The sequence below is a fragment of the Colossoma macropomum genome, unplaced genomic scaffold (genome assembly GCF_904425465.1).
Source record: "Colossoma macropomum unplaced genomic scaffold, Colossoma_macropomum, whole genome shotgun sequence".
Lineage (NCBI taxonomy): Eukaryota > Metazoa > Chordata > Actinopteri > Characiformes > Serrasalmidae > Colossoma > Colossoma macropomum.
Window position 1 is genome coordinate 6,129,258 of NW_023494790.1, and position 27,458 is coordinate 6,156,715.

The 27,458-nt window shown below is 39.7% G+C and overlaps 1 protein-coding gene across 1 annotated transcript in view; it reads left to right on the plus strand.

Annotated features, from left to right (window-relative positions):
* ryr2a (ryanodine receptor 2a (cardiac)) overlaps positions 1 to 27,458 on the plus strand; it is a 368,896-nt gene that overhangs the window by 264,324 nt on the left and 77,114 nt on the right. The window contains 21 exon segments of the mRNA XM_036571987.1: positions 2,069 to 2,209; positions 3,097 to 3,225; positions 3,227 to 3,261; positions 4,207 to 4,285; positions 4,518 to 4,607; positions 5,933 to 6,070; positions 6,461 to 6,538; positions 7,641 to 7,716; positions 10,211 to 10,334; positions 11,104 to 11,219; positions 13,942 to 14,006; positions 14,174 to 14,295; positions 16,793 to 16,842; positions 19,565 to 19,625; positions 20,236 to 20,474; positions 21,739 to 21,820; positions 22,085 to 22,215; positions 23,298 to 23,618; positions 24,422 to 24,662; positions 26,883 to 26,970; positions 27,358 to 27,450. Coding sequence (XP_036427880.1) covers positions 2,069 to 2,209; positions 3,097 to 3,225; positions 3,227 to 3,261; positions 4,207 to 4,285; positions 4,518 to 4,607; positions 5,933 to 6,070; positions 6,461 to 6,538; positions 7,641 to 7,716; positions 10,211 to 10,334; positions 11,104 to 11,219; positions 13,942 to 14,006; positions 14,174 to 14,295; positions 16,793 to 16,842; positions 19,565 to 19,625; positions 20,236 to 20,474; positions 21,739 to 21,820; positions 22,085 to 22,215; positions 23,298 to 23,618; positions 24,422 to 24,662; positions 26,883 to 26,970; positions 27,358 to 27,450 — 2,499 coding nt within the window.

Sequence of the window (27,458 nt, forward strand, 5' to 3'; positions counted from 1 at the left end):
TGCCTTTTGACTTAAATGTTCTTTTTAAACTACATTAAAGGCAGAGGGGTACATGCCAGGGTGTTGTAAGGCTAAATAGTTACCAGAGAAAACCATTTTTGTTTTCTGTTTTATCAACATTACATACAAAAACTCAGGTTCGCTGGTGGTTTTGATAGTAAATGAAATGGCCATGTTTGTGTTGTAGACATTGTGACCCCTGATTCCCATCACCACCACTGTAAAGAGATCAGAGTCTCTCTACAGTGAACAGTTTCACATCAAACCACTCTGAATGACTGTTTACATCTCAGTTATGGAACTGTAACGGGTTGACTTCTGCATTGTGTAGGGTTAGATGATGAATGAAGTGATGACATCAGCACACCAGCTTAACATGAGAGAGCATTTATTTTCCCCACCTGCACAGAGTTTACAAAAGGCGAATAAACAGGCTTCATTCGCTTTTCTCTCTCTCGTGCTCTCAGCAGCGCCTTCTCTCACAGTGGCGTTTTCCAAAGAGAGATTTCATCAATCATACCTTAAAAGAAAATAATAATAATAATAAAAAAAATTCATATAAAGTGACCTGTAAGCTGTACATGCTCCCCATTTACTGAACAATAAAAGATTAACATATATTTGACAATGTAACTCAACATACCTGCACAGAGTTTACAAAAGGCGAATAAACAGGCTTCATTAGCTTTTCTCTCTCTCGTGCTCTCAGCAGCGCCTGTTAAACACCGTGCACTCATATCACAATAAAGCTGTTACACTACACGAACTATACAACCCTAAAATGATGAATAAAAGTTACAGCTCTTCTTTACAAACAACCAAATGCATACACTGTCGGTTTAATCTTGTCATATTGAGCAAAAGAAATAAGAAATATCCTGTGAACAATTAGCATCCATACTCTAACTTCACGACTAGCATTCCACCTTAACATAACTTGTGGCCAACAGCGAATAAAAACGTACTTAAACCTCATAAAACAGTGTTTTAACTGCACAACAGCATAACCAGTGTGTGACATATTGTTTTTGTGACTGAATGAACTCATTTTATGTCGAAAACGGGAAAATACAAAGTGTGTTTTAACTCAAAATTACGGAGCTGTGCCAGTACATAGCTTCTCTCACAGTGGCGTTTTCCAAAGAGGACGAAAGGTGGGGCTACGACCTACTTCGTACTCCACTCACGTAATGGCTGCTAAAACTCCTCCCATATTGAACTTGCTCTAGTAAATCAGACTTCTCTCTTATATATTCCTCAAGCTAAATAATTTGCCGTAGACAAAAGAAACAATAAAATAATTAAAACTCAGAAATTTACAGAAAGAATTTTACATTTAATAGTCCCCCCTTTCTCTCCTCAATGAATGCTCCAACAGTTAAAAGCCCTTGCTAATTTCAAAATAAAATCCCTGAAGTGAATAATCTAGTGTAACAACATCACACTGCCACAGAACCATGAAGAAACTTTGGAAAATGTGTGAATATGTGTGATAACTAAAATTAAGCTACATCTGCCCGAAGTGCTTCAGCCATCCTGTTTAATGCTTTCCAATGTAAAGTGGACCAGTTGAACGTAATTGTTTAGTCTCCATTTGAAGTTAATGTAAAGTAGAGACTATTTAGCGTGATTTTGATTGCAAATTCTTTGTGTCCCTTTTTTTACTGCAAAGTATTGTAGCATGTTCAAGAAATGTTTTTGACATTGTTAGTTTTAGGTTGTGTGTTCTTCAGCATTTATTCACTGGGTTTATTTTGCTAAGGAGTCTTATTGGAGAGGTTGGCGCTAGGAACTGCCCCAGAGTGTGTGTGTGTGTGTGTGTGTGTGTGTGTGTGCTGAAAGAGAGAAGATGAGAGATAGACCTAGCGGAGAGAACAAGCTGTTAGAAAAGAGAAAAGCTTTGCTCATGTACGGCGTGGCTGTGGACGACAACAGCTGGAAAATAAAGCACTACAACCTGTGTGAAAGCTGGTCTCTTTTAATAGTGGTGAATGCTAAATTATTCATTTAAAAGACTGTATATCAAAGCATTAACTGACTTGAGCTTCTCACTTGTGTCCTTTCCCAGTTGTTGACTAACCACTATGAGCGGTGCTGGAAGTACTACTGCCTGTCCGGTGGGTGGGGCAGCTTTGGAGCAGCATCTGATGAGGAGCTGCACCTGTCCAGAAAACTCTTTTGGGGAATCTTTGATGCCCTGGCCAGAAAGGTACTGAACAGTCTGTCCATCTTGACATCATATGGTCCTTACTGAGCCCTTTTACTGGGCCTGTAACTAGTGTGATATCATAAAAGCCTTAATGTCTCTAATAAACTGAGATTTTTAAATCAGATAAGCCATAGTGATCTCATTGCAGATACACATAAAATTGTATAATAGAGGTGTATATTGTACATATAATAGTGTAGCTAGTTCAGGGGTCGGCAACCCAAACGTTAAGAAAAGCCATTTTGTCTTTCAGCAAAAATCAAACCACCTTGAGAGACACATTTTATGTTCATTTTACCATCTTGGCTGTAAATATGTCTCAGTATGTGCTGATGTACTAGTATAGGCTAAAAAAAAATAAAAGAAATAATAGAAAACACAAACTTACTTTGCTCTGCTGTAAGTTTTAGCTCAGCTAAAGCTGCTTTTCTCACATCTCCAGCAGGAAACTTTTCCTCAAAAGTAGAAAGAGGTTAGTTTCTTGTAAAATGTATCTGAACGTTCGACTTTTTTATGAGGCTGAAGTCAGCTACTGATTCGCCAGCTTCTTGTTTGAATTGGTGACCTGTGGTGACCAGCAGTCTGTGCGCCAATCATCAGGGTCAAAAGTTGGTGAATTAGCAGTTATAGGTTACAGGAACTCCAGCGTTTAAGACCATTTATTGTTAAGACTGTGTTAGAACGATCAGCTTTATTTTACTGCAAAGGAGGAGCGAAAGAGCTGAATGTCATATGCATCTCTTGCCTATAGTCATATGCAAATGTTTGGGCGCCTCTATTCAAATGATGGGTTGTTGATTTCCTGACTGGACCGGTCCGGGCTGAGTTGTTGTGTAATGGCCCATTCAGCAATGTACATGGTAATGGTGATGTGTTTGTTTCTGTAGAGGTACGATGCAGAGCTGTTTAAGTTGGCTCTGCCGTGTCTGAGTGCCGTAGCTGGGGCTTTACCTCCAGACTACATGGAGTCCAACTATGTGGCCATGATGGAGAAGCAGTCATCCATGGATGCAGAAGGGCAACTTTAACCCCCAGCCTGTTGACACCAGCAAGTTAGTAGCACTTTTCTCATGTAATACCTTTTCTCATTAGGTTTTTGGTTGAGGATGAATGCTGTGTTAGTTTTTGTTGTAATGGCTCTGAAAAAAAGCATTGCCCTTTTAAATACGACTTCCTCTTTCATTTTTTTGTCAATTTTTGATATTTGATATCAACCAAAAACAGAAACCCCACCATAGTCATTAAAACTTGTCATAAAAAACTCTCATGCCCCTAAACTAGTGTGACTTAAAGGGGAATCCCACCAATTTTTCACAGTTTCTGCACAATTTCATCACTGTGATCTAAACAAGGTCATTCAGAGTGATTTGATGTGAAATGGTTTGTTGTAGAAAAACTTACTCACTCAGATTTCTTTACAGTGCTGCTGATAGGAACCAGGGGTCACAATGTCTACAATGCCAATATTTAGTGTACTGTTCACTTTGTTTACTATTTAGTGTTAAATCTGAAAAAAAAAAAAAATTAGGGACTATTTTTGCTCACAACATCCTTCATGAACCTCTGAAACTTCATTGTAAAACTATCATGAAACAAAGCTTTAGGCATCAGGCAACATATTCATAACAATTTCATCCAACACCTTTCTGTTCAGGAGCTTTGGGGTCATTAAACTCATCAGACGTCTGGTTCTTATCACCAGCACTGTGAACAATTCTGACTCTGGACGTTTCTCCAGGACAAAGCGTTTCACACCAGCCCACTCTGAGTGACTTAGTTTACATGTTAATGAATTAATTATATCGACATTTTGAAAAAATTGGTGAAATTCCCTTATAATTTCAATAATTTTAATTAAAAAGTGTTAACTATAACTTCTCATCAGTGCTATTAGCATGCAAGCTGTCTGAAATATTTCCTTAAAAACATTTGATTAGCCACGAAAATGACAGCATAAGCCTTCGTTGATTGATCGAGTCATTATTCTTTTTCCTCAGCGTGAATATTCCTGAGAAGCTGGATCACTTCATCAATAAATACGCAGAGCACTCGCATGAGAAATGGTCAATGGAGAAGGTAATGAGGCTCAGAGCTGTAGCAGCATCTGCTGTCAGAGCTGCACATCTATAGGGACTGTACTGTCTTTCCCTCTTTATCTCTCTATCACTTACTCTGTGTGTCTCTCTGTTTCTTTTATGTGCTTGTGCTTGTCTGTAATTCTGTATTTTTATAGTCATGTTTTAATTGTGTAATTTTCTTTCTTTCCTCTGTCTTTTCCTTCTCTTTTCTCCTTTCTCTCTCTCTGTAGTTTGCTAATGGCTGGGTGCACGGGGAGCAGCTGTGTGAGGCATCTAAAGTTCACCCCCTGCTGAAACCTTACAAGGGGCTGTCTGAGAAGGTACTCGCATCATATTACCCATAGAGAATGAGCTGTGGAGTACTGATGTACACAAATTGTCCACTTTATTAGAAACTCCTACCGTGTACTTCCACTCGCTGTCCACTTTATGACCTCCACCTACTTTGTAGCTCCACTGTTTAGGTGTACAGTTACAGACTGTAGAACATCTGTTGCTTCAGTTTGTCAGCCCCCCTTTACCCCATTCTTCATTGGTCAGTTTCTGACCACAGAACCTCTGTTGCCTAGATATAATTGGGGTTGAGGATCGTTCTCAGCACAGCAGTGACACTGACGTGGTAGTGTGTGTGGTGCTGGTATGAGTGTAACAGGTAGGAGTTGCTAGAATTTTTACACGTCAGTGTCACAGCTAGGTTGAGGGTGGACCGCCGCCCAAAAATATCCAGACAAAAGTGGCTCTTTTGTCAGAAATGAACCGTTGATGCAGATCTAGGGTAGAGGTCACTATTCGGCGGACCGTGGTCCGAGTCCGGACCCAGACGCTGTCCTATGCGAACCCGGACCTGTAACTGATAAACTATAGAGAATTATTCAATTTCAATGGGGTGGTTCTATTTTAATCAGCATAACTTATGGCTTTAGTGACCTGGAAGACTCACAGACCACTCGCACGCGTTGTAAATATGACACGTGACGCTACTCAGCCAATCAGATCTGTGCATTACGATGAGCGCTGAGACTCGAGTGAGTGATGCAGAAACAGGGGAGGGACGAGGCAAGAAACAGCAGTCAGAGGAGAAAGTGAGTCAGAGGGAAGTTATTTCATATGGCGGCTCTAAAAGAGAAAACTGACAATAAATGTTGTTGAAATATGACTGAATTGCACTTTATTTGATTTGACATTCAGTTGTTGACTGTATACGATGTTCATATACCTACTAGGCTACTTCAGTAAACAGTATATGGCACTGAATCATGATGCAAGTTAGACATTATGATGTTCTGGACCTTTGCTTGAGGATATTTTCTCCAATTGGACCTTTGTGTAACCTGAATTTTAATTAAAGAGCCCTGATCTAGAGGATGGATAACACAGACTGTGTATGAACAGATGGGCTACAATCTGTAATTGTACACCAGCAGGGTGAAGCAAGAAGAGAGGGGTTTCTGATAAAGTGGCCAGTTATAGCAGAATCATGCAGTAATTGCTGTAAACAAGGCACTGCATTATATGCAGAAGGCAAGTCTAATACAGTACAGTAGTGGTAACATTTTATTTTGCATGGCTCATTTCATATTAAAAACAATCACATTACCTTTTTTTGGCCAATAATATTCACTCTTCTTTCTTGTTTTTCCTCTAGGATAAAGAGGTATACCGCTGGCCTATCAGAGAGACCCTGAAGACCATGTTGTCGTGGGGCTGGAGCATAGAAAGGACAAGGGAGAGTGACCCGGCCAGCTTACACAGCCGCACTCGCAGGATATCTCTCTCCAGCCAGGTCACAACACTCTTTACTCTGATTGGGGCCTCACTAGGCCTGTTAGCATGAGCACTAGCACTGTACTTTTGATTTTGGTTGCTGGGTGCTTAAAAGGTCAAGAATAAATGGTATTATGTACTCAAGCACTTAAACTTGTGCACTGTTTCCTGGGTATAATATACTGCTTTGGCTGAATGTTAACTAAAATTGTTAGCTAAGTGATTCAATGCTCATTTAACATCTTTTAACTATTTTTAAGATGCTTAATTATTGCCACTTTGAAGTAGACGTTATGAGCAAATAGCTCCTGTGTGTTTAAGCTTAGGTTCATGTTGTTATTTGAAAGTGTGTTTTAGTGCATTGTGCTGTTTTGAAACAAAGTCTTTTAATTACATGTGCTCCCTGTAGCTGTCCATAGAGGGCGCTCATGGATTCAGCCCCCGTCCGGTAGACATGAGCAACGTGACTCTCTCCCGGGACCTACATGTGAGTCAAAAAGTTAATACCATTAAATAATACTTATCAGTTTAAAAAAAAAACAGACATTGTAGTGATAATATGATCTCAGTCATGATCTTAGTATTGTTGTCAGATTGTATGAGGGTCATTCTACTGAACTGGTTCAGAGTCAGAGCTGAAAACACATTTTGGACTTCTAACTTGAACTGACTTGAAATTTAGACTTAAATTATGTTGCTTTGAGGGACGCTGTACCTGAATTATGTTTATTTTACTACAATAAATGATTGAACATTCCATTTGTCACTACCAAAACAATCATAACACCACTGAAACTTTACCAAATGTTTCAGTGACTGTTTCGATGGTGACAATTTTAGCTAATTTTGAGCAGAACTCAAAAATGTTAGCCAGTTCGTAACTAGTAAACAGCTTTTTTTCTATGAAAACACAAAATAGTTTACTTAATTTGCAGAAATTGTGTTTCGGTACTGACAATTCTTAATGTTCCGCACTGATTTTCAGACTTTGGGATATATTAACCCTATTTAAAACAATGAGGTCTAATTGCTCACCATGTGCAGTCTTACTTCCTGCTCTAAAGTGAAGGCTGAAATAAAGCTCCACCTATGGACTAAAACTCTTTGTGTTTCGTTAGTGACATTAAAATGTGCAAGTACATTTTTTTGAGTAAGGATTTTTTTTTTTTATTTAAAAATGAAACTCATGCTAAATCTAACTCTTTCAACTTCACTTTAAAAGAAGTCAGAAGTGTAAATGTGGTGGTTAAGATTTGGGACAGACACCTCCCAATAGAACATACCCTATAAATGGTGATTTTGTGTATATTTAGCTTATTACAGTCTCAATAAAGTGCATTGGGTTTAAAAAGCTCATAATCTTTGTAAATATCTAAAGGTTGAAAGCTTAATTTTTCATATCTATTTTATTTATTTATTTATTTTAACTATGGAACCGTAGTTTGAACTACTTTGGTAGAATGATCCGATAACGATACTCACACAACGCTTTTAGAAACCTGTGCTCAGTTCATTACTTTACATTACATAAAGATACTGAAATGAAAAATCACTTGCATCATTGAAATGCATTGGACTGTGTTTTGCAGTCAATGGCAGAGCTGCTCGCTGAGAACTATCATAACATCTGGGCTAAAAAGAAGAAACTGGAACTGGAAGCCAAAGGTGCGTCTGTGATTTGTTGACATTTTCACCAGCGATATGATTCAACTTGGCTTTTCAAGCTGAATCGTATGATTCAACTCTGGTTGGCTTTTGAAAAACGAATTTGTAAGAATGGAGTGTTTGTAGTGTTGGTGTCCACGCGCATCCAGTCAGTGGTGATATCATCCACTATGCAAGCTTTATTCCTCAGTTCTGATTTTTTGCTCAGATCTGATCTTCCTTGACGCTTTACGTCCATATATGTAAGTGAACTGTGTCTGTCTTTCGTGTGAACTAATCTGTGCCCTGAAACGACCTGCATGCACACTTCCTGTTCAGTAGGGTCATGTGAATAATCAGCAGCACAAGCCTCCATCCCAAAGGTCTGATCTAATCAGCTTGTTCATGATTAGGGGAGAAAGGAAAAAAAAAAGCCAGAAGTTTGATTACTACAGCGTTTACTGGCAGAAGCTTCAAGTCAGCCGCCGCTGCCACACTCCAAACAAGGGATGATGATGGTAATATGTGGACACACAGAGTAAAAACACATCAATTCTGATCTGACTGTTCTTATTAAGGTTGTGTGTGGCTATAAATTGGATTTGTATCTGAGCACATTTGAAAGGCTATGTTCACAGCTCCCGGCTAAAGTGGCACAAATCAGATTTTTTGCCTTAATGTATCACAGATCTGTTGATTTGATCTGAGCTGTGTGGACAAACAAATATCACCTTTTCTATTCAGATCTGAGCCACTTTCATAGTATACTAGATTAGATACATATCCTGTTTATGGCTACATAACATGAAAGAGAAGGGCTGGATCAGAATCCACATGTTTTTTTTTGTTTGTTTGTTTATTTTTCCACTGCGTCATCATTCAGCGTTGGCCTGGCAGCAGCACTTAATTTTATCAGTCAGTGCCAAAAACGAGGCATCTGACCTTTTTTGCTGTCATCTGGCTCTAATAATCAACAACTGAGAGCTGTTCAGAGTAAATTATCTTTGCAGTGATGCAGGCGATTCATTCATGTGGCCTTTTTTTTGGGATGTGAGTATGTGGGTTGTTTCAGGGTGCTGCTCCGTTCACATTACTGACAGATACAGTCACTTTACCCACTCAAAGGTGAAACATGAAGTCAGAAAGATCAGATCTGAGCACAAAATCAGAATTGAATGCTAAGGATTGTAATGTGGACAAAGCCATAGTGGCTCAGATCTGATTGATTTATGTTCACACCTCAGAAAACATCAGATCTGTGTCACAGTACAGCAGAACATAGCAGATTTGTGCCTCTTCAACCTGGTAATGTGAACACAGCCTTAGCGACAAAACTCATACAAAGGCCATGTAGAAAATCGTACAATTAGAATGACGTTGTGCAGTTTAAACCAGTTTCTAAGGGTAATAGAAGTCGCTAGAAACATTACAGACATTTCTCTGTCAGAGTTTGTGGATGGACACCTAAAGCCCCTGGGAACCTAAATCTCCATTTTCTTTCTAAGTAGGGTAATGTTGCTCTTGTAGGCTCCCAGTATACATGTGCAGTAAACACCCTTTAGTCCTCATGACTGATGTTGGATAAATAAGGCAACACAGCTGTTACTATACACTGTTAGAAATAAAGGTTCTGCGCAGGTACATTTTTCGTTCATCAAGGTACAAACAATGTAAATGTTCCATCAAAGGTACAACAGTGCTTTTAAGGTCCAATTGTGAGCCTTAAATACGTTTTTCCAGGTAAAAAGTATGTATTTGTATCTTTTCATAACCTAATATTTTATAATAGAACAATAAAATTAAAAGCCTGGAGACGAGACGGGGTGTGTGGAGTCAGTACAGCTTAAATAATATAATTTCAATGGATTTTGGTACAATTATGTTCCCTGACTAAAGGTACTGAGATGTACCCTTGAGGGTCCCACCCCAGCGACAAGAGGGGCAGCTTCATACCTTTTTTCTGAGAGTGTAGTACCCATGTGGGCCAGATCAGGCTCATCGCATAATCCAACCCAGCCCTCAAATTGTTTTGATTTTCTATTAATTTTTAGCCCATTTCACAATCAGTAGCACTACAATCCCCAGCATGCACTGCAACTTAATTTTGTACTGACACCCCAGTCCCAACAACAATGTATGGGCCAGCAGCTTTCTACCCAGTTACACGTCACACCACCAAACACACCAGCTGGGTTTCAGCTGCGGTTCAACCAACATAAACACTATAAGCACACATCCTAGGGACATTTAAATAGATTTAACAGTTATCTGTAGCTAATATAGCCTAAATATATCAAATCTTCACATGTAATATTTGAAGGTACACTAAGTGGCTATATTTTGCTGTTAACGTTTTGGCTTATTTAAATATAAACACTCTCTGGCCCTCTGATTTGTTAAAATTTTTAATAAGGCCCTTTTAGTGGTTGCTATAATATACTATAATACTATAGCAGTAATAGATCTGACACTGACCAGCTCTGAGGGCAGGGATTGTTTTTGGATTGTTTTGCAGGTGGAGGGAGCCATCCGTTACTGGTTCCCTACGACACTCTAACTGCCAAAGAGAAATCCAAAGACAGAGAAAAAGCACAAGACATCCTCAAGTTCCTGCAAATCAATGGATACACTGTATCGAGGTGAGAACACACGTATGTGTGTGTTTTTAATCCTTTTGCACTGCCTGTGTGGCTTTCTTGTTGGTATTATAAACGTGTTGTTACACTGTAAAAAGTGGCTCGTCAGATCTACTTAATAAATAATTACTTCATGTGGTAACAAGTAAATTAACTAGTTTTATTCAAGTCAAAAAATTCCTTCGAAAGAATCGTTCATTCAAAGTATTTATTTAGGTTGAATAAGACTAGTTAATTTACTTGTTACCACATGAAGTAATTATTTATTAAGTAGATCTGACGAGCCACTTTTTACAGTGTACTTGTTGAAAATCTGAAAAATCTTTGAAGGCTTTTGAAGAGTTTTTTTTGTTTGTTTCTTAAGCAGTTTTCCAAAAGTCTGACCCCTGTCCAGTTCCTGAAGAAACTAAAAATTATGAATTGTGAAAAAGGAAATTACATTTCAAAGACTGCATTGTCATCTGAAACGCTGTACAAGCTGACATTAAATGTACATCCTCCAATAAATTAACCTACTGTAGGAATTTATGAAACCAGTTCATTTAAAGTGAAATATTTTTCTTAGCATTTACTCAAAATTAATATTTCAGTGCAGTTCAGTCATTCGTCAGCAGAGAAGGTCAGTAATTTAGATGCAGGTGATGAATTAAAAGTTTTGGCCTAAGTTTTTTCATGCAAGACTGTGACGGGAACAGGCGCTAGGTGACATGGTGTGACCCGACCCGTCTTTGCTGTACCTTTCATAATAGTGTCCTGCACATTGGCTCCACAGGGCTATGAAGGAGCAGGAACTCGACACCCCGTCCATAGAGAAGCGCTTTGCCTACACGTTTTTACAGCAGCTCATCACCTATGTGGATGAGGCCCATGAACACATGCTGGAGTTCGGTGAGTTTTTTTAGAAACTAGAACTTTATCAGCAAAGCTGATGAGAAAAAAGAAATAAAACTTAAAGATTCACATAAAGTACTGACCAGTTCTGAGCAGGGCATTTTACACCTTTATTTTGCATTACGTTATCATGGTATATTACGGGATTAAGGTATGCGTAACTAAGCCTGGATCATCCCAATGGGGTTTATGGGTGCATGCTCAGGGGCCCGAGCCACTAGGTGCCCCCCTTGGGCAATTATGAGAAAATCTAAACCTCTGTTTTGACTCGTGGCAGGCTTTGCTAGCAGCACAGTGGAAAAAAGAACTAATCTCACATTTGTCATTGTGTTATGGCTGATTATAATCCTGGCCTTCTCCACATCCATTTCGTTTTCTCCTCCAATCACTGCTTCATGGCATTTCACTATCCTAAGTGACCCTTATTAGTCCCACAACGGGGAAATTTCACCTCTGCATTTTGACCCATCCGTGCAGTAAAACACCACATACACACTAGTGAACATACACACACTAGGGGGCAGTGAGCACACTTGCCTGGAGTGCTGGGCAGCCCTATCCACAGCACCCAGGGAGCAGTTGGGGGTTAGGTGTCTTGCTCAAGGGCTATTGTCGGCTCAGGGGATCAAACCTGCAACCTTCCGGTCACAGGGCTGGTTCCCTAACCTCCAGCCCAAGACTGCCCCCAGTGCGTTTTAGTAATGAGTTAGGGTTCCTTTGAAAGGGTTTTGAATTTGAAGCTCCAGATGTTGAAAGGATGTACCTGAGGGATCTGTAAAGGAGAGACCTGACACTTGGACAGAGTAGAGGACGCCCACATCAGCCAAACGAGTTAAAGAAAAAAGTTGTGATCTGCAAACTGTATATGTATCTTGATATCGTTTTGCCTCAATATGAAAAACATATATGCTTATAGTAGAGACGTGGCCAGCACCTCGGTTCGTATACTGCTATTGTGGTGCTGTATAGCCACGTGATCTGAGCCTATGTGTAACATACAGCAGGATCCATGGTTCTGTTCCTTATTCCTTATTAGAATAATTATACATTTTCTCCTGTTACAATTGTTTCCACCCAAATAGTGTTAATAATAATAATAATAATAATAATAATAATAATAATAAAACAACATCTTTACTGTGCCTTGAAAAAGTATTTGCCCCTTCCTGATTTCCACTATTTTTTACAGAGCCCTGGTGGTGACATCCCATGTAAATAAATGTAACATGTGGCCAGTTATTAATGCGTGGGAACGAGGACCAAATGCGTGGCCACGACTTAGTAAGGTGTGGGAATGAGATAATTAAGTCATAGCCAAGACTAAGGCATGGGAACAAGATCATGCATTACTAAGTCATGGCCACGCATTAGTTTTATTTATACAGGATGTCACCAGCGGGGCTCTGTAATTTTTGCACATTTGTCACACTGAATGGATTCAGATGCCCTGACAAAATGTAATATAACACAAAGAGTATAAAACAAAGAGAGTTTTTAAATTATCCTTTCATTTATTAAAGGAAAAACACTACATCACCCTTGTGAAAGAGTAATTATTATAGCATTAAAGGGCCCATATTCTACATTTTTCTTGTATTTAATGTTTTTTCCTTTGTGGCCCACTTTTATATACCAAATTCATTTAATTCATTATTAATTGATTTTTTTCCCGTCCTTTCTTTTCCTTCAGAGTTTAACAGGCTGTTTTTGTTACTGTATTGTTACCTTTAAGATTGACATATGTAAATGAGCTCTGTTCTGATTGGTGGCCCTTTATCGTGTCTGATTAAAAAAGCACTCAGAGCTGAAACACACTGCAATTTCGATATGAATGAAACTGCTGTTGTCGGATGTATGTAAATTAGATGGTTCTTGTGACATCACAGCATCACTGAATTCAACATGGGCTGTTTTTAAAGCTTAGTTTCCATATATGGACAGAATGAACTGTGGAACTTTAACAGTATTCACATATTATTATTATTACACATTATACAACAGTTAGTTCCGGCCACGCAAGCTGATTGGTTGAGAGGTGTTCTAACCGTGCTGTTATTTCACCATAACATCACGGTTTTTTCACAAACACTGTATCACTCCGCTGAGACGACGTTGCTAAGCAACGACTGTGACAGCTGTAGGAGACGCTCAAGCCATTTGAACGTTTTTACTTCTTACTTTGCCACAAACAGAAAATGGACACTTTTAAGATCACATTTGACCAACAGACGATTTGGACAGACTCTGAAGGTGAGATGACACTCAATTCCCAAACTGTCATCACCACTGAGCAGCTTTTCAGTCGGCAGCTGTGACAGAAGAACAGCTGAACAACCTGGAATCAGCCAGAAATGAACCCAACACCATTCGCCGAATGTGTAGTCTGATCTTCAGAGTCTGACCAAATCGGACTGAGCCATTAAAACATATTAAACGCCACGTTCATGGCGCAGTTTATTAATTTCTTACTTTATTTATTTAACTGTCGTATAAAAGCAACAGAACACTCAAGGTCGTGTGTTATCGTGAATAACATCACAGCTGTGATTTGGTCGCAGGCACGAGCCGAAGGCTGTCTCGCGATAACACACTCCCTCTCGTGTTCTATTGCTTAATCAAACTCCTTTATTTAAGGTAAACTCGGCTTTATATGATACGGACCCTTTGAATGATTATCAGTTCTTTGTTATTTGCTTGTACGGTTTGGTGTCTGTTTCAGATGTTAGCACGCGACCAAAAGGAGAGAAAATCCCTCACGAGCAGCAGATGAAGTTCTTTGGAAAGGTCTGATGCTCATTCTCGTCTGCACATTTTCAGTATTTTAAAAAGTACATTCTCTCTCTTTCTCCCATGCAACCTTGTGTGCTGCAGAGACTCCCCTGCAGAAACATACAAATTACATGGAGTTGTGATTTTTTTATGTCTTATTGTTTGGCCCTGTGCTTCCACAGGTTGTCCTGCCTCTCGTTGACCAGTACTTTAAGAACCATCGGCTCTACTTCCTGTCTACTGCTGTCCGTCCGATTGGCAGCGGAGGCCACGCGTCCAATAAGGAGAAAGAGATGGTGACCAGGTGGGTGGTGAAGCGTCTCACAGGGTAAAACACAGTAAACTGTCTTGCTCTCAGTAGATGCACTCAATGTGCAGTAGAATGAATGAGTGAATGAACTCAGGCTTACCTGCATACATAAATGAAGCTCTCCAAAACTATCAGCACCCTAAACCCAGTGTTGATGAAGATGGATAGATAAAGTACATATCCAAAAGCTTTACTACTCTACTCTTCTTGGAAAGCTTTACACTGGATGTTGGAACATTGCTGTGAGGATTTGATTGCAGCCACAAGAGCATTAGTGAGGTCAGGTACTGATGTTTGATCACAAACCTCATTCAGGCTCATCCCAAAGGTATTATATGAAGCTGTTCATGCAGATGGAACCCTAAATTCATAGTGAAACTCATGTGACAACATAAATGAAACAGTAAGAGTTCCAAAAATGTAACAAATGTAACAGAAATAATGAGTACTTTGTTCATCCAATTCATTAAGTCCCCTCTCGTAGATACGTTGTATGCACTAGACCTCAGATTAGACGTGATGATGTTGTCCACATGAGATTGGAGTGCATGGGCCACAAGACTTAGATATACAGAGCTGCAGCAGCCACAACATTATTATTATTATTATTATTATTATTATTGTTAATTTACTTCACTGAAACGTTAGTTTTCTCTCAAATATAGTCCATGCTACTGTGTTAGTTCAACCTGTGGGTGCACAGTCAAAACACTACTTGATAAAACAATTAGGTATTCAAACTTTACATATTTATGGGGTCTATATTATTTTCTATTTAAACCAAAGGCATTAATAAAGTTAGTAATAAGCTAAATATATCCGAAATCATCATTTATGTCTTAAACCATAACTTTTACATTTCAAATTGTGAAAATAATACTTAATTTTTTTACGTTTCTGTCAGTGTTGTTTTAAAAAGATTTTGATTCCTTTTAAAGTGAAGTTGAAAGATTCAGATTTACCATGAGTTTCATTTTTAAATAAAAAAATTAAAAACTCAAAAAATGCTGTCAAACATTTTCATGTCACTAATAAAACACACAGAGTTGAGTCTGTAGGTGGAGCCTTATTTTAGCCACACCCCTGCATGTTAGAGCATGAAGTGAGACTGCATCCCTGTCCCTCATGGCCACATGGTGAGCAGTTAGACCCCACTGTTTTGAAGCAAATGTGTCCCAAAGTCTGAAAATCAGTGTGGAACATTAAGAATTTGCAGTACTGAAACACACGTTTTCTGCAAATAAGTAAACTTAAAAAAGTTCAAAAATATGATTTTATTTGTTTATAACTGTTCAAAGCTGTGTTTGCGTTTATGAGTTCTGCTCAAAATTAAGCAAAATCGTCACTTTGCGTACATTTTTGGTGCTATTATTCTATTAGTAGTGACAAAATGAAATGTTCTGTCATAAACATACTAAAATAACATTTTTTAAATGTTGTAATAAAACAAACATAATTAAGGTATACGTTTAAGAGAGTATAAGTTCCAAGTGAAAGGAAGTGAAAAGCGACAGGGGTGCCGATAATTCTGGAAGGCTCTGTATGCATTTTATGCTATAATTAAATAATGCATATCAATATGCAATAATATTACTAGTGCTAAATGAACATCTACAGAGCTAATTGTGCTCCGGAAAGATTTGATTCATTTCACAGCAACAGTGCTGATTTTACTGCACAGAACTGTGGGAGCTCATAGTAAACTAATTATAATACCTTATTTATTCTCATTAATGCTGTTAATTGTCTTAATATACACATGCAATTAGTGTTATCTTGTATTTTTAAGCTTATTTAGGCTCCACCAAGAAGATTTTTGTACCAGTCTCTGCAAAATTCAACAGTTAAGATGTAAACAGAGCCAGTCAGAGTGGTTTGGTGTGAAATAGTTCACTGTAGAGAAACTTATAGACTCAGATTTCATTACAGTGGTGGTGATGGGAACCAGGGGTCACAGTGGTCTACAGCACAAATATAGCCTTTTTATTTACCATCCAAAACCACCAGTGAAACCGAGTTTTAAATGTAATGTTTATAGTAGGAAACTAGTAGAAAATCTGATATAAATTTTCTTTGGAGACCATTTTGCCCCAGAACACCCTACAAGTACCTCTCTGCTGTAAATCGATTTTAAAAAATATGCCTTATGCCAAATCTTGTCTCAAAATGATCATAATGAAATGTTTCAGGCATCAGGCAGCATATTTCTAACCATTTAATTAGAGGCATTAAAAGTGACGTCTGGTTCCCATCATCGCCACTGTAAACAATTCTGACGGAGCAGATTTCTCTACAATGGCGCATTTCACATCAGTCCGCACTGAATGACCATATTTACACTATAACCGTTTAATTATGCAGAAATATTAAAAATCTGTTGAATCATCCTTGGATTTTCTCTGCTTTTGCCTGTACTTCAGATTACCTGACTGATTCTACTAATATTTGCCTTCTCTTCTGCTCCTCTCCTTCACCTTTTCCTCTTGCTCAGTCTTTTCTGCAAACTGGGAGTTCTTGTCAGGCATAGGATATCTCTGTTTGGTAAGGCTGCTCTAGCTGTGTGGGTTATTTTTGAATGCTGTGTGTGTGTATGTCGTGTGTGATGTGCTGTCATGCCTTTGGGGAGCCTCCTGAGTCAAGCAGACAAGATAGACTTGTGCATAATCAGAAATTGGAGCCCTGTTTTATGTCTAATGTAATCAAAATAGCTCCAGAAGCTTTGAAGCGCGTCCCTCAGCTGAAGCTCCTCTAAGCCGATTATCGTGACATGACTAGAAATGGGCAGGAGCAGGAGGTTGAATGGATTTGATGTTCCCTTTTGTTGTTTTTTTGGTGATAAGGCATGCAAAGTTTTCATTTTGTTTTCATGTAGTTATGAGTTGCATCCTAATAGCCAGCAGTACTGACAGAAGAGTGAGCTGGGGTCCAAGATTTTGCTCCAACTAATTAACAAGAAAAAGCAACTATCACCGCTGTTTGGCTCGGATAACTGTGTGATTATTGTCCAGATATTATTTGGGTGGTGGATCATTCTCAGCACAGCAGGTACACTGGCAGAATAGAAAAATACATAAATAAAATATTTAATATACATATAATGTGCTGTTGGAAATCACAATGACATGATATTTTCTAGTTAACCCTCTACCGCACACATTATGAGAACAATTAAAAAAATATATTCTATTCACTTTTCTTAAAATTTTGTGTAAAATTGACCTAATTATTGAATTCAAATCAATTTTTAAATAATAATTGTTCAGGGGTCCTTTTGGGGTATCTTGCCTTGAGGCAACATTGCGCGACAATGGGACGAAATGATATAGATCCGCGTTCCCTGAAGTGGTGACCTGACCTGGCTTTTGACTGGCTAAATCCGTTCCACTGTCGCACAGTGTTGCTTCTAGGCAACAAACATATTTCTGCAATTTCACATAACTGAAAAATGATACTGATTGGTAAAAAGAGGTTTGAAAGTGCCCACTAGGAGATGGTATGACCAAATACATGCTTTTTTACTGACTTACTCAAACTCTGCCCTTTACTGTTAACCCTGTCAGTGTCCTTAAATATGTATAATGTTATTGTAAAGTGAGGAGAATGTTTGTTGCCCTGAGACAACATTGTGTAATAGAGGGTTAAAGAATCACGATTGTGGATTATGTCCACCCCCACCCCCTCCACCCAACCAGTACATGCAGTCTGCTGCTTCATTGACCTACTTTGTGTTGTATTTTTAGTTTATATGCTTTTTTGAACATTGACTGTTTTAATGAACATCCTTAATGAAGCCCACATATTAGATAATACTGAGTAATCCAGCATCTTTTGAAAAACTGCGTTGCCTGTCATTTTAATCATTGTTACTGCAAACACATGCATTCATAAGCTTCTTCTGGTGTAGATTCATAGTGACTTGCATGTTTTTAGTGCTCTCTACTGGATAAACTTCAGACTGCAAATAGATTTGCAAACTCATGTGCCTCATATATTAAAAAATAGATGTTTTCCATCATTGTTGCAGTGTCTCTCTGGAGTTCAGACACAGCTGAGTTTTCACACACATCAGTACCCACGTTTACATGCAGCCTAATAATTGGTTGTGTGTGTAATCCTGTAAATAATCCGTTAAATAGAAGAATAATAGCCATGTAAACGCCTGTATCTGATTACATTCCCTATCGGAAAGTTTAAGTCCGTTCTGATCATGTTCGTCGCGTCATAGCAAAAGTTTATACCGTTCAACATGGCGGAGCAGAAACTGGTCTGCAGAGGAGACAAAGTTTATGCTCTGATCTTTAAAAGACGGCGGTGGGACGGACGTCCAGCTTATGTGTCTCAGAACACGACGTCTTCCTCTCGGCCTTCTTTAATAAGGACATGTGAAGGACGTTTTCCTGAGTCTGACATCATTTTAAAGCATTTAAAAACACAAGCACTGCTCACTGCTGCTCATCTCACTCTGACTGGACTCACGTGATGCTGGTTGTCATGGTAATGCATGCGCATAATTTTGACTGCATTACTTGTAGTGAGCATGTAAACAGAGATTTTCCATCAGATTGGTGAGTAGAGTGAGCAAATAAACAACCAAGTCTTAATCTATATTCAGAAAGTATTCAATCAGATTGGCAAAAATCTTTGCATGAAAACACAGCTAGAGTCACTGTTAGGTTGAGAGTGGACCACCACCCAAAAATATCCAGCCAAGAGTGGCTCACAAACTGGCCACTGATGGAGGTCTAGAGGATGGTCAACACAATCTGTACAGATGGGCTACAGTCTCTAACTGTACTCCAGCAAGGTGGAGCTAGAAAGGTCATTTATAAGTTTGAGCAAAATTTTGGACTGTGTAATGTTTGTAACTGCATGCTAATAATAAAAAGTCTAGCCTTTAGTCCAGGTAAGTGCCTCTGTTTCACAAAAACACTGTCAGAAAAAAAGCTTTTAAAGGTATAATACACTCTTTCTCAGGGGAAAAGATGCATCTTTGTCTCGTTTCATAATGTAACTACTTTAAGTGGTAAAATAAACTACAAAGCTTGGACTTAAGGCAAATTGTATGGAGTCACTGCATTAAAAAAAATGGAACAATTATGTTCCCTAATAAAGTTATTGAAGACGTACCCTTTAGGGTAGCACCCCAGTGACAGCATTTGTTTCCTGAATGGTACATTTTTTTCTGAGAGTGTACAAAAGACAAAGCATTACCCAAAGTGCTTCTCTGCTTTGCTCTGATATGTTTTCTCTGCCACTTTCTCAGGAAACGATGCTACCTCTATTGTGAACTGCCTTCACATACTGGGACAGACACTGGATGCCAGGTCAGTGACGCCACCGCCTCCCGTCAGCTCAGGGAATTCAGTGCAGTGAGATAAGACCTTTTACACTTACAGGCCCTGTGGTTAATTTCTGTGGGATAATTTTGTACCAGATACTTTTGCAGTTAACAGCTAAGACACATGTGTCAGGCTCCGGTCCTGGCAGGCCAAAACACCGCAGACTTCAGAACGCTACCTCATTAAACACACCTGATTCAGCTCATCAGCTTATTAGCAAGGCCTTCATGAACTGAATTCAGAGTGTTAGAAGAGGGTAAATGCTCTCCCCAGCACTTTGGCCCAGAAGGCCCAGTTTGTCATGCCTGTTCTAAAACCTGATGGACATTTCGTTACCCAAAGTAATGACCTCATACTTTGAAGTTTGTGCCTTAACTTACCTGGTTAATCCCTAGAACTTAAGGGACTGTACAAAAAGTATAGTCTAAATGTTTTATACAATTAAATGAAGTACTGCAGTACTCAAAATCATTCTGAAGTACCCTGAAAGTGTTAATGTGGTACTTGTGCATGTGTTCCTTTGAAAACATGGAACGTTTAGTTCTTGTGACCTGTCCTAGAACTTGACGATGTATGGATTTGCCCTCCTCTCTAGGACGGTGATGAAAACAGGTTTGGAGTCAGTGAAGGCGGCTCTGCGGGCATTTTTCGACAACGCTGCCGAGGATCTGGAGCGGACGATGGAGAACCTGCGGCAGGGTCAGTTCACGCACACCAGAAGCCAACCCAGAGGAGTCACCCAAATCATCAACTACACCACTGTGGCCCTGCTGCCTGTTCTCTCCTCACTGTTTGAACACATCGGACAAAACCTGTTCGGAGAGGATCTTATACGTGAGTGTACATTTCACATGCTTCGCTTTAGCTTCATGTTGAATGCCAATCAGGAATCTCCAGGCTTGTTTTTAGTAGTGCAGTAGAGAATGCAAGCACTAGAACCATTAAAACATGGTCTGTACAGAGTACGCTCTATTAGTAATGTCTGGCCCAACTTACGGGATCTATAAAATCCTGATGAAAATGGGAGAACTCCTCACATAACGACAGAGTTCATCACTTTTCTTCCTTAGTCATCCTTCACATTATATGACATTCACAGAATAGAAACACCACAACTTTCAGGGATTTTGCAGAATTTCTCATGAACAAATTTAAGTTTAGATCAAACCAAACATGAAGGATGATGGATTGCTGTGGCACTTGTGAGCATTTTGCAGCACAAAAAAGCTGATTTTTACATTAATAAGACGAATGTTAAATTCATACTAACAAAACATGCAATTCCCAAAGCAGGGCTAGTGGAAATTAGCATTACTGATACAGTGGAATCAGGATAGATCAAATTTTAACCTTCCATTCAACTGATGGATCTTTCATGTGTGACGTTATCATTATGTTTCATATGAGACAGTCGGTGTTCCCCCAACACTACAGGATGGGTTGTAAACAGTGAACATGTAGATCGGAAGGGTTACAATTGGATTAGACCAGAGATATTTAAATCCGGACCTTGAATCCAGTTTCTGGTCCTGGATTTTGCGGTCACAGGTAGGTGTGACAGTAGATGACCAGTCAGTTACATCAACATCAGTTCAGTTAACTACCAATAATCACAAAATCCAAGAATGGAAGGTCCAGATTTGAAGACTGGATTAGATGCACCCCATGCCGCAGAATAATCTAGGACGACAAGCTTCAAATATCAGGATATCTTTTGCAGTTGTCGAGAGGGGGTCAGCCTCAGAATCAGCTCAGTGATATTGTAGTTTGCACCAGGCATAAGCTATAGGCTGGTCCTAGAGGAGCTGGAATTCCTGATCTACAAAGTTTATCATTAACTGGTTATTAACAGCAACTAACCTGGGGTTCTGGAGGGCCAACACAATGTACAACAGTGACTACTGTACCTACTGTAACATTGCCTGCTTTCTATTCAACTTAGTAATTGTGCATTAAAAGTTATATTTAGCCGACAAGTTGAATCAGTTAAACAGGGAAAACTAATTGAACTGAGATTTTGCCCTATATTTGACACTGTTTGTCTATACAGTGAAACTTTCCCAGTGGGATAAATATCCTGTGTCTTGTTGCTTTGCAGTGGATGACGTCCAGGTCTCCTGCTATAGGATCCTAAACAGCCTCTACTCTCTTGGCACCAGCAAAAGCATCTACGTAGAAAGGTAATGAACAGAGTCTCTGCACTACAAAGTATAGTTTATCAGGAGAGGGGACTATTTTACAAAAGCAGCTGCAAGATACTTTATTTGTATTTACAAACGATTGTCGTATCTTTGAACATGAGCCTGTTAACTTAACTAAGGTGTTATGAAATAATAGAACTATATTTTACATATATATATATATATATATATATATATAACATATTTTATAAATCAGATTTCAGGTGTATTGTAGCAATGTGCTGTGCTTTGGGTTGTGTGCAGACAGCGGCCTGCTCTGGGCGAATGTCTGGCTGCATTTTCTGGAGCGTTCCCTGTGGCTTTTCTGGAGCCTCATCTTAACAAGTACAACAGCTACTCCATCTATAACACCAAAGGCTCCAGAGACAGGACAGGTGAGTGGAAACTGTCCTTACACGACCATCCTTCAGCCTATAAACACCCACCACTTATTGATATGACTGACCATCGAGCAATAACAACAACTAAACCAAACATGGCGGATGGTGTTGAGGCATGTGGCAGTGGCACAGTTGCTGTGGCAGTTGTGTGCATTTTTTTTTTTATTATTTTTATAAGACGAATGTTAGATTCATACTAACAAAACATGCAATTCCCAAAGTTGTGCTAGTGGAAATTCGCATAACTGATGCAGTGGAATTTAGATAAATCAAGTTTTAACCTTTCGTTCAGTTTATGGATCTTTCATGCATGACGTTAACATCGTGTTACATATGAGACAGTCTGTGTTTCCTCAACACTACAGGATGGGTTTTACATATTCAACATGTAGATTGGAAGGGCTAAGATTGGATTAGACCAGAGATCTTTAAATCCGGACCTTGAATCCAGTTTGAATCCAAATGGAAAGTCCAGATTTGAAGACTATTAGATTAGATGCATCCCATGCCACAGGATAATCTGGCCACCACGCCCTCCACGTACACATGGATGAATCTTTTGCTTTTCATTTATTCCTTCATATTTTGTCAGTTAGGACCACTGAGACTTAGGACATAGGACAGTTAATCAATAGCAATATTTCATTAGAACTTAAAAAGAGTTATTGGTGCTAAATAAGCTAAAACTTAAATTATTTACTTACAGTAAAACTCATTTTAAAGATTATATTATAGTAACACTGCATGGATGATTTGCTGTAATTGCTGAAGCTAAACTTGTCATTAAATTAACTGAAGTAAATTCAAAATGCTACACTACTGAGCCACCATGCTAACAGCTAACAGCTAATTAGCCTGATTACACAACTAAATGTGACATGCTTACAAAATGAATATAATTAGAAATTAATATGAAAATTGTAAGTATTTTGACATGAGCAGTTTTTTTCCAATCATCTGTACAACAGCAGTTGCTCCATTAATGCATTTGTGAGCTGTAGATTATTAATTAATGAACATTCTCTTTCTTTCTCTTTTCCTCTCTCTCTCCCTCTCCTTCTCTCTTTCTCCATCAGCCTCTGGCCTTCCGACCCAGGTGGAGGAGGTGTGTCCTCTGGTGCCGTCTCTAGAAAAAGCTCTGGAGGAGATTATGGAGCTGGCGGAGTCGGGGATGCGCTACACTCAGATGCCCCACGTGATGGAGGTAGTTCTGCCCATGCTGTGCAGCTACATGTCCCACTGGTGGGAGCACGGACCCGAGAGCAACCCGGAGCGCTCCGAGAGCTGCTGCACCTCCCTCACCTCTGAACACATGAACGCCCTGCTGGGGAACATCCTCAAGATCATCTACAACAACTTGGGCATCGACGAGGGCGCGTGGATGAAGAGACTTGCGGGTAAGTATTGTTTCCTGCTCATACAAACCTGATACAACTTTGGGAAATGGATCAGTTTCTCATATAGTGAGATGTTAGAAGATTCACTTCTCTTGAAACCGTATCCAGATTTGATCCTCATTTATTTCACTTCCAGTCAAAACAGCCATTAAATACATTTGTAAGTTTTTTTCCATGCCTCCAAAGTTCAGTCTTAGAAGTTGGTTGCATGTTCTGTTTCTCATGATCCAAGTAATCTCAAACGTATTCAGTGATGTTGAGGTCAGCCCATTGGTTTGTAAACACCAGCAGCTTCTTTGTAATTTTGCAGATTTTCTTCTTTTTGGTCTACTTTCCTTTCTCAATAACCTCTTGAGAGCTGCACATTCTTTCAGAAGGATGGACAGAAACATTTTGGATGTTTTCAGATCTGAAGCAGCTTGATTTTCTCCTCTCTCTCGAAGATGAAAGCTTTAAGTGCTGTTTATCTGATGGGGACAGTTGCGGTGGTCTACCAGGTCTTGCATGGTTATTAGGAGACATTTTCTATGTAGCTTTTAATGATTTTTTTTAATTATGTTTTTGGAGGCTCCTGTTTTTTTCACTTGTTTTACTTTAACCCTAACCAACAAGCCAACTAGCACCATGCAAACCGCGTGCTAAAATCATCACACTTTAGCCTCAAACCATGCCAAGTTCTATCAAATAGACTTGCTTATGCTGTTTATCTATAAACATGGACAAAAGTGCAGTGCATAGCTGCTAACAGTTCCTTGTCTTGTCCTTTTACGCCCTCCTCTCATCACTGCTCTTCTACTTGGCAGTCTTCTCTCAGCCCATCATCAGCAAGGCCCGGCCACAGCTGCTGAAAACTCACTTCCTGCCGCTGATGGAGAAACTAAAGAAGAAAGCGGCCACTGTGCTGCTGGACGAGGAGCACACCAAGGCTGAGGGGCGGGGCGAGATGTCTGAGGCCGAGCTGCTCATCCTGGACGAGTTCACCATCCTGGTGCGGGATTTGTACGCCTTCTATCCACTCCTCATCCGCTTCGTCGACTACAACAGGTGAGGAAACATGTTCAGGTGTTAAATTGGTGTTAAGGTCCTTATAAGTAAAACAGCACCCTGAGTTGAGCAGTGTCAGGTGCAATATGGGCATAAAATCACAATATATTTTCAGTATTAATCAAAATATAGATTGAAGTAATAATAATAATAACAATAATAATAATAATAATAATAATAGATAATTAGTGATAATTATTAAATGCTCACTTGCTGGCTCAATATGTGAAAAATATGTATGTTTTGGGCCAAAAGCATAAAACAATGTCTCGGTTGTCAGGAGACAAATAACTATTTCATGTAATAGCTTTCTTTAAGGGACCTTTAAGAGTCATTAAACTCTTTGTTCTGTCTGGTTCCTGTCAACACCACTGTGAACAAATCTGACAATTCTGTCTCTAGAACAGAGCATTTCACACCAAACCACTCTAAATGACTTTGTTTACATGTTAATGATTGAATTATGCACAAATTTTCTAAAAATAAGTGGAATTCCCCTTTAAAATGGCAAGAACAAAACTCTGTAGTCTTTGGCCCAATCCCATTTCTTCTTTTTACGCCTACTCCATGTTTTCGACCGTCACCCTAACCCCTTGGAACAGAGTTACAAAGTGGTTGAAATCTTGACCTTCAAAATGGGACTCTCAAATAAAAAAAATTCATTAACAGCTACCAGCGCTGCTCTGTAGGCGACCCTGCCAGTCTGCAGTGACAGCAGAGGAGGGTAAAGTTCAGCTCCTCACTGCTGGGCTTTAGTTATATTTAGAGCATCATATGCCTTCAAAGAGGGGGGATTTGACAGTTATTTATTATCACCCACCGCTAATTCTTTGGTGATACAAAGCTGAAGTCAGCTATTCACCAAGTTCTTGTTTGGATTTTCCCGTTCCACCTTAAATGGTGCAGCAGTTCCCCAATAGAGTCGTCAGGCATCAATACAGCTGGACTATTTAAGGTGGAACGGGAAAATTAGCTATCTAGCTACTGAGATATTATCATACTATTAGTGATTTTTTATGCTTGTCATGAAGAAAGCGACCATAATACATTGAAATGATATTAAACTAAGATAATACAGTGGTTATCGTAATTTTTTAATGGAGAAAATTCTCACATTTATGGGTTTCGTTGGTTGCTTGTGCAGCCATCTTGCCAGTTTTTCTTTTTCTCATAACACTGTTTGGAGTGAGTCTCTGAAAAACCTCCGTTTGGAGGGTCATGTAGCCCTAACACTTCACCCTACCCCTCTATCTCAACGAAAATTGGGACACCCTACCCCTAGACGTGAACGTGCAAAACAGAGGGCTAAGGGCTAAGTGGTAGGGGCGAGGGGTGAAATGGGATCGGGCCTTTCGGTGGAACAGTTTGGCATCAACCGTCAGTCACTCAGTGAACTTCAAAAACACTATGCGCTGTGTTCCTCTTCTCTAATACGACCTCTAATAGATATTAAATGAAAGGTGGTCTCTGACTTCTGCACAGTACTGTACTGCTCAGGTTGGTTTAACTCGGATTAATTAAAGTTCCAGTAGAACTTGTTCAATGCCTGTAGTGCTGCTCTCTTACAAAATAAGCCCAAACAATCACAGAAGTGTATTTGCATGTACAGTATAGGCCCCGCCCTCTAGTCACCCACTTTACTCTGATAGGATGCACCCAGGTGCTTAGTTTGGTCACTGACAGTGATTTCCAGGAAACACAGTAAATGAGAGACGCTCAGAAGAGAGCGAGGAGTGTATCGATGATGAATTTCAAGCTTTAAATTTTTGGGCAGCACGGTGGCGCAGTGGGTAGCGCTGTCGCCTCACAGCAAGAAGGGGCCTGGGTTCGATTCCCGGCCGGGTGACCAGGGTCATTTCTGTGTGGAGTTTGCATGTTCTCCCCGTGTCTGCGTGGGTTTCCTCCGGGTACTCCGGTTTCCTCCCACAGTCCAAAAACATGCAGTCAGGCCAATTGGATGTGCTAAATTGCCCCTAGGTGTGTGTGTCTGAATGTGTATGTCTGTCTGTCTGCCCTGCGATGGACTGGCGACCTGTCCAGGGTGTGTCCTGCCTTCCGCCCAATGACAGCTGGGATGGGTTCCAGCGCCCCACCGCGACCCAGAAGGATAAGCGGTTTAGATGATGGATGGATGGAATTTTTTTTTTTTTTTTAAAGCTGTAAACGTGGCTGTGAGTGAGTTCATGTGAATGATGTCGTTCACCGTTCGGTTGTTTTCAGAGCAAAGTGGCTGAAAGAGCCGAACCCGGAGGCTGAGGAACTGTTCCGCATGGTGGCAGAGGTCTTCATCTTCTGGGCCAAATCACATGTGAGTGAAAACACTCACGCATACTTGCCCAGCATCATCCACTAACGAGCATTCAATCACTGTCACATTCCACATATCGGCTTATCAGTCAACTGTAACAATAACTATAAAATTCACAGACGCTCCATCACTGTCAGCCCATTCAGATGCACAGTAGTTTTTAATTTGTGGGAAATAATTTTGTTTCTGCCCTCGGGCAGACAGAAGCAGAGGAGCCTGACGGTTCAGTGATGGCTTTGTGACTCTGGATTAGCCTGGTTCAACTAAAGCACGCTAATGTGTGGCAGAAATTGTTTGTGGTCCCGCTAAGATGGATGTTAAAGTAAGAGTGAAATGAGTTGCTCGCCACGGGTATTTTCTTGTAAGCGCTTTGAGTTTGTTTTACAGAATTTCAAACGGGAGGAGCAGAACTTTGTCGTTCAGAACGAGATAAACAACATGTCGTTCCTCATTACTGACACCAAGTCCAAAATGTCCAAGGTAAGAGA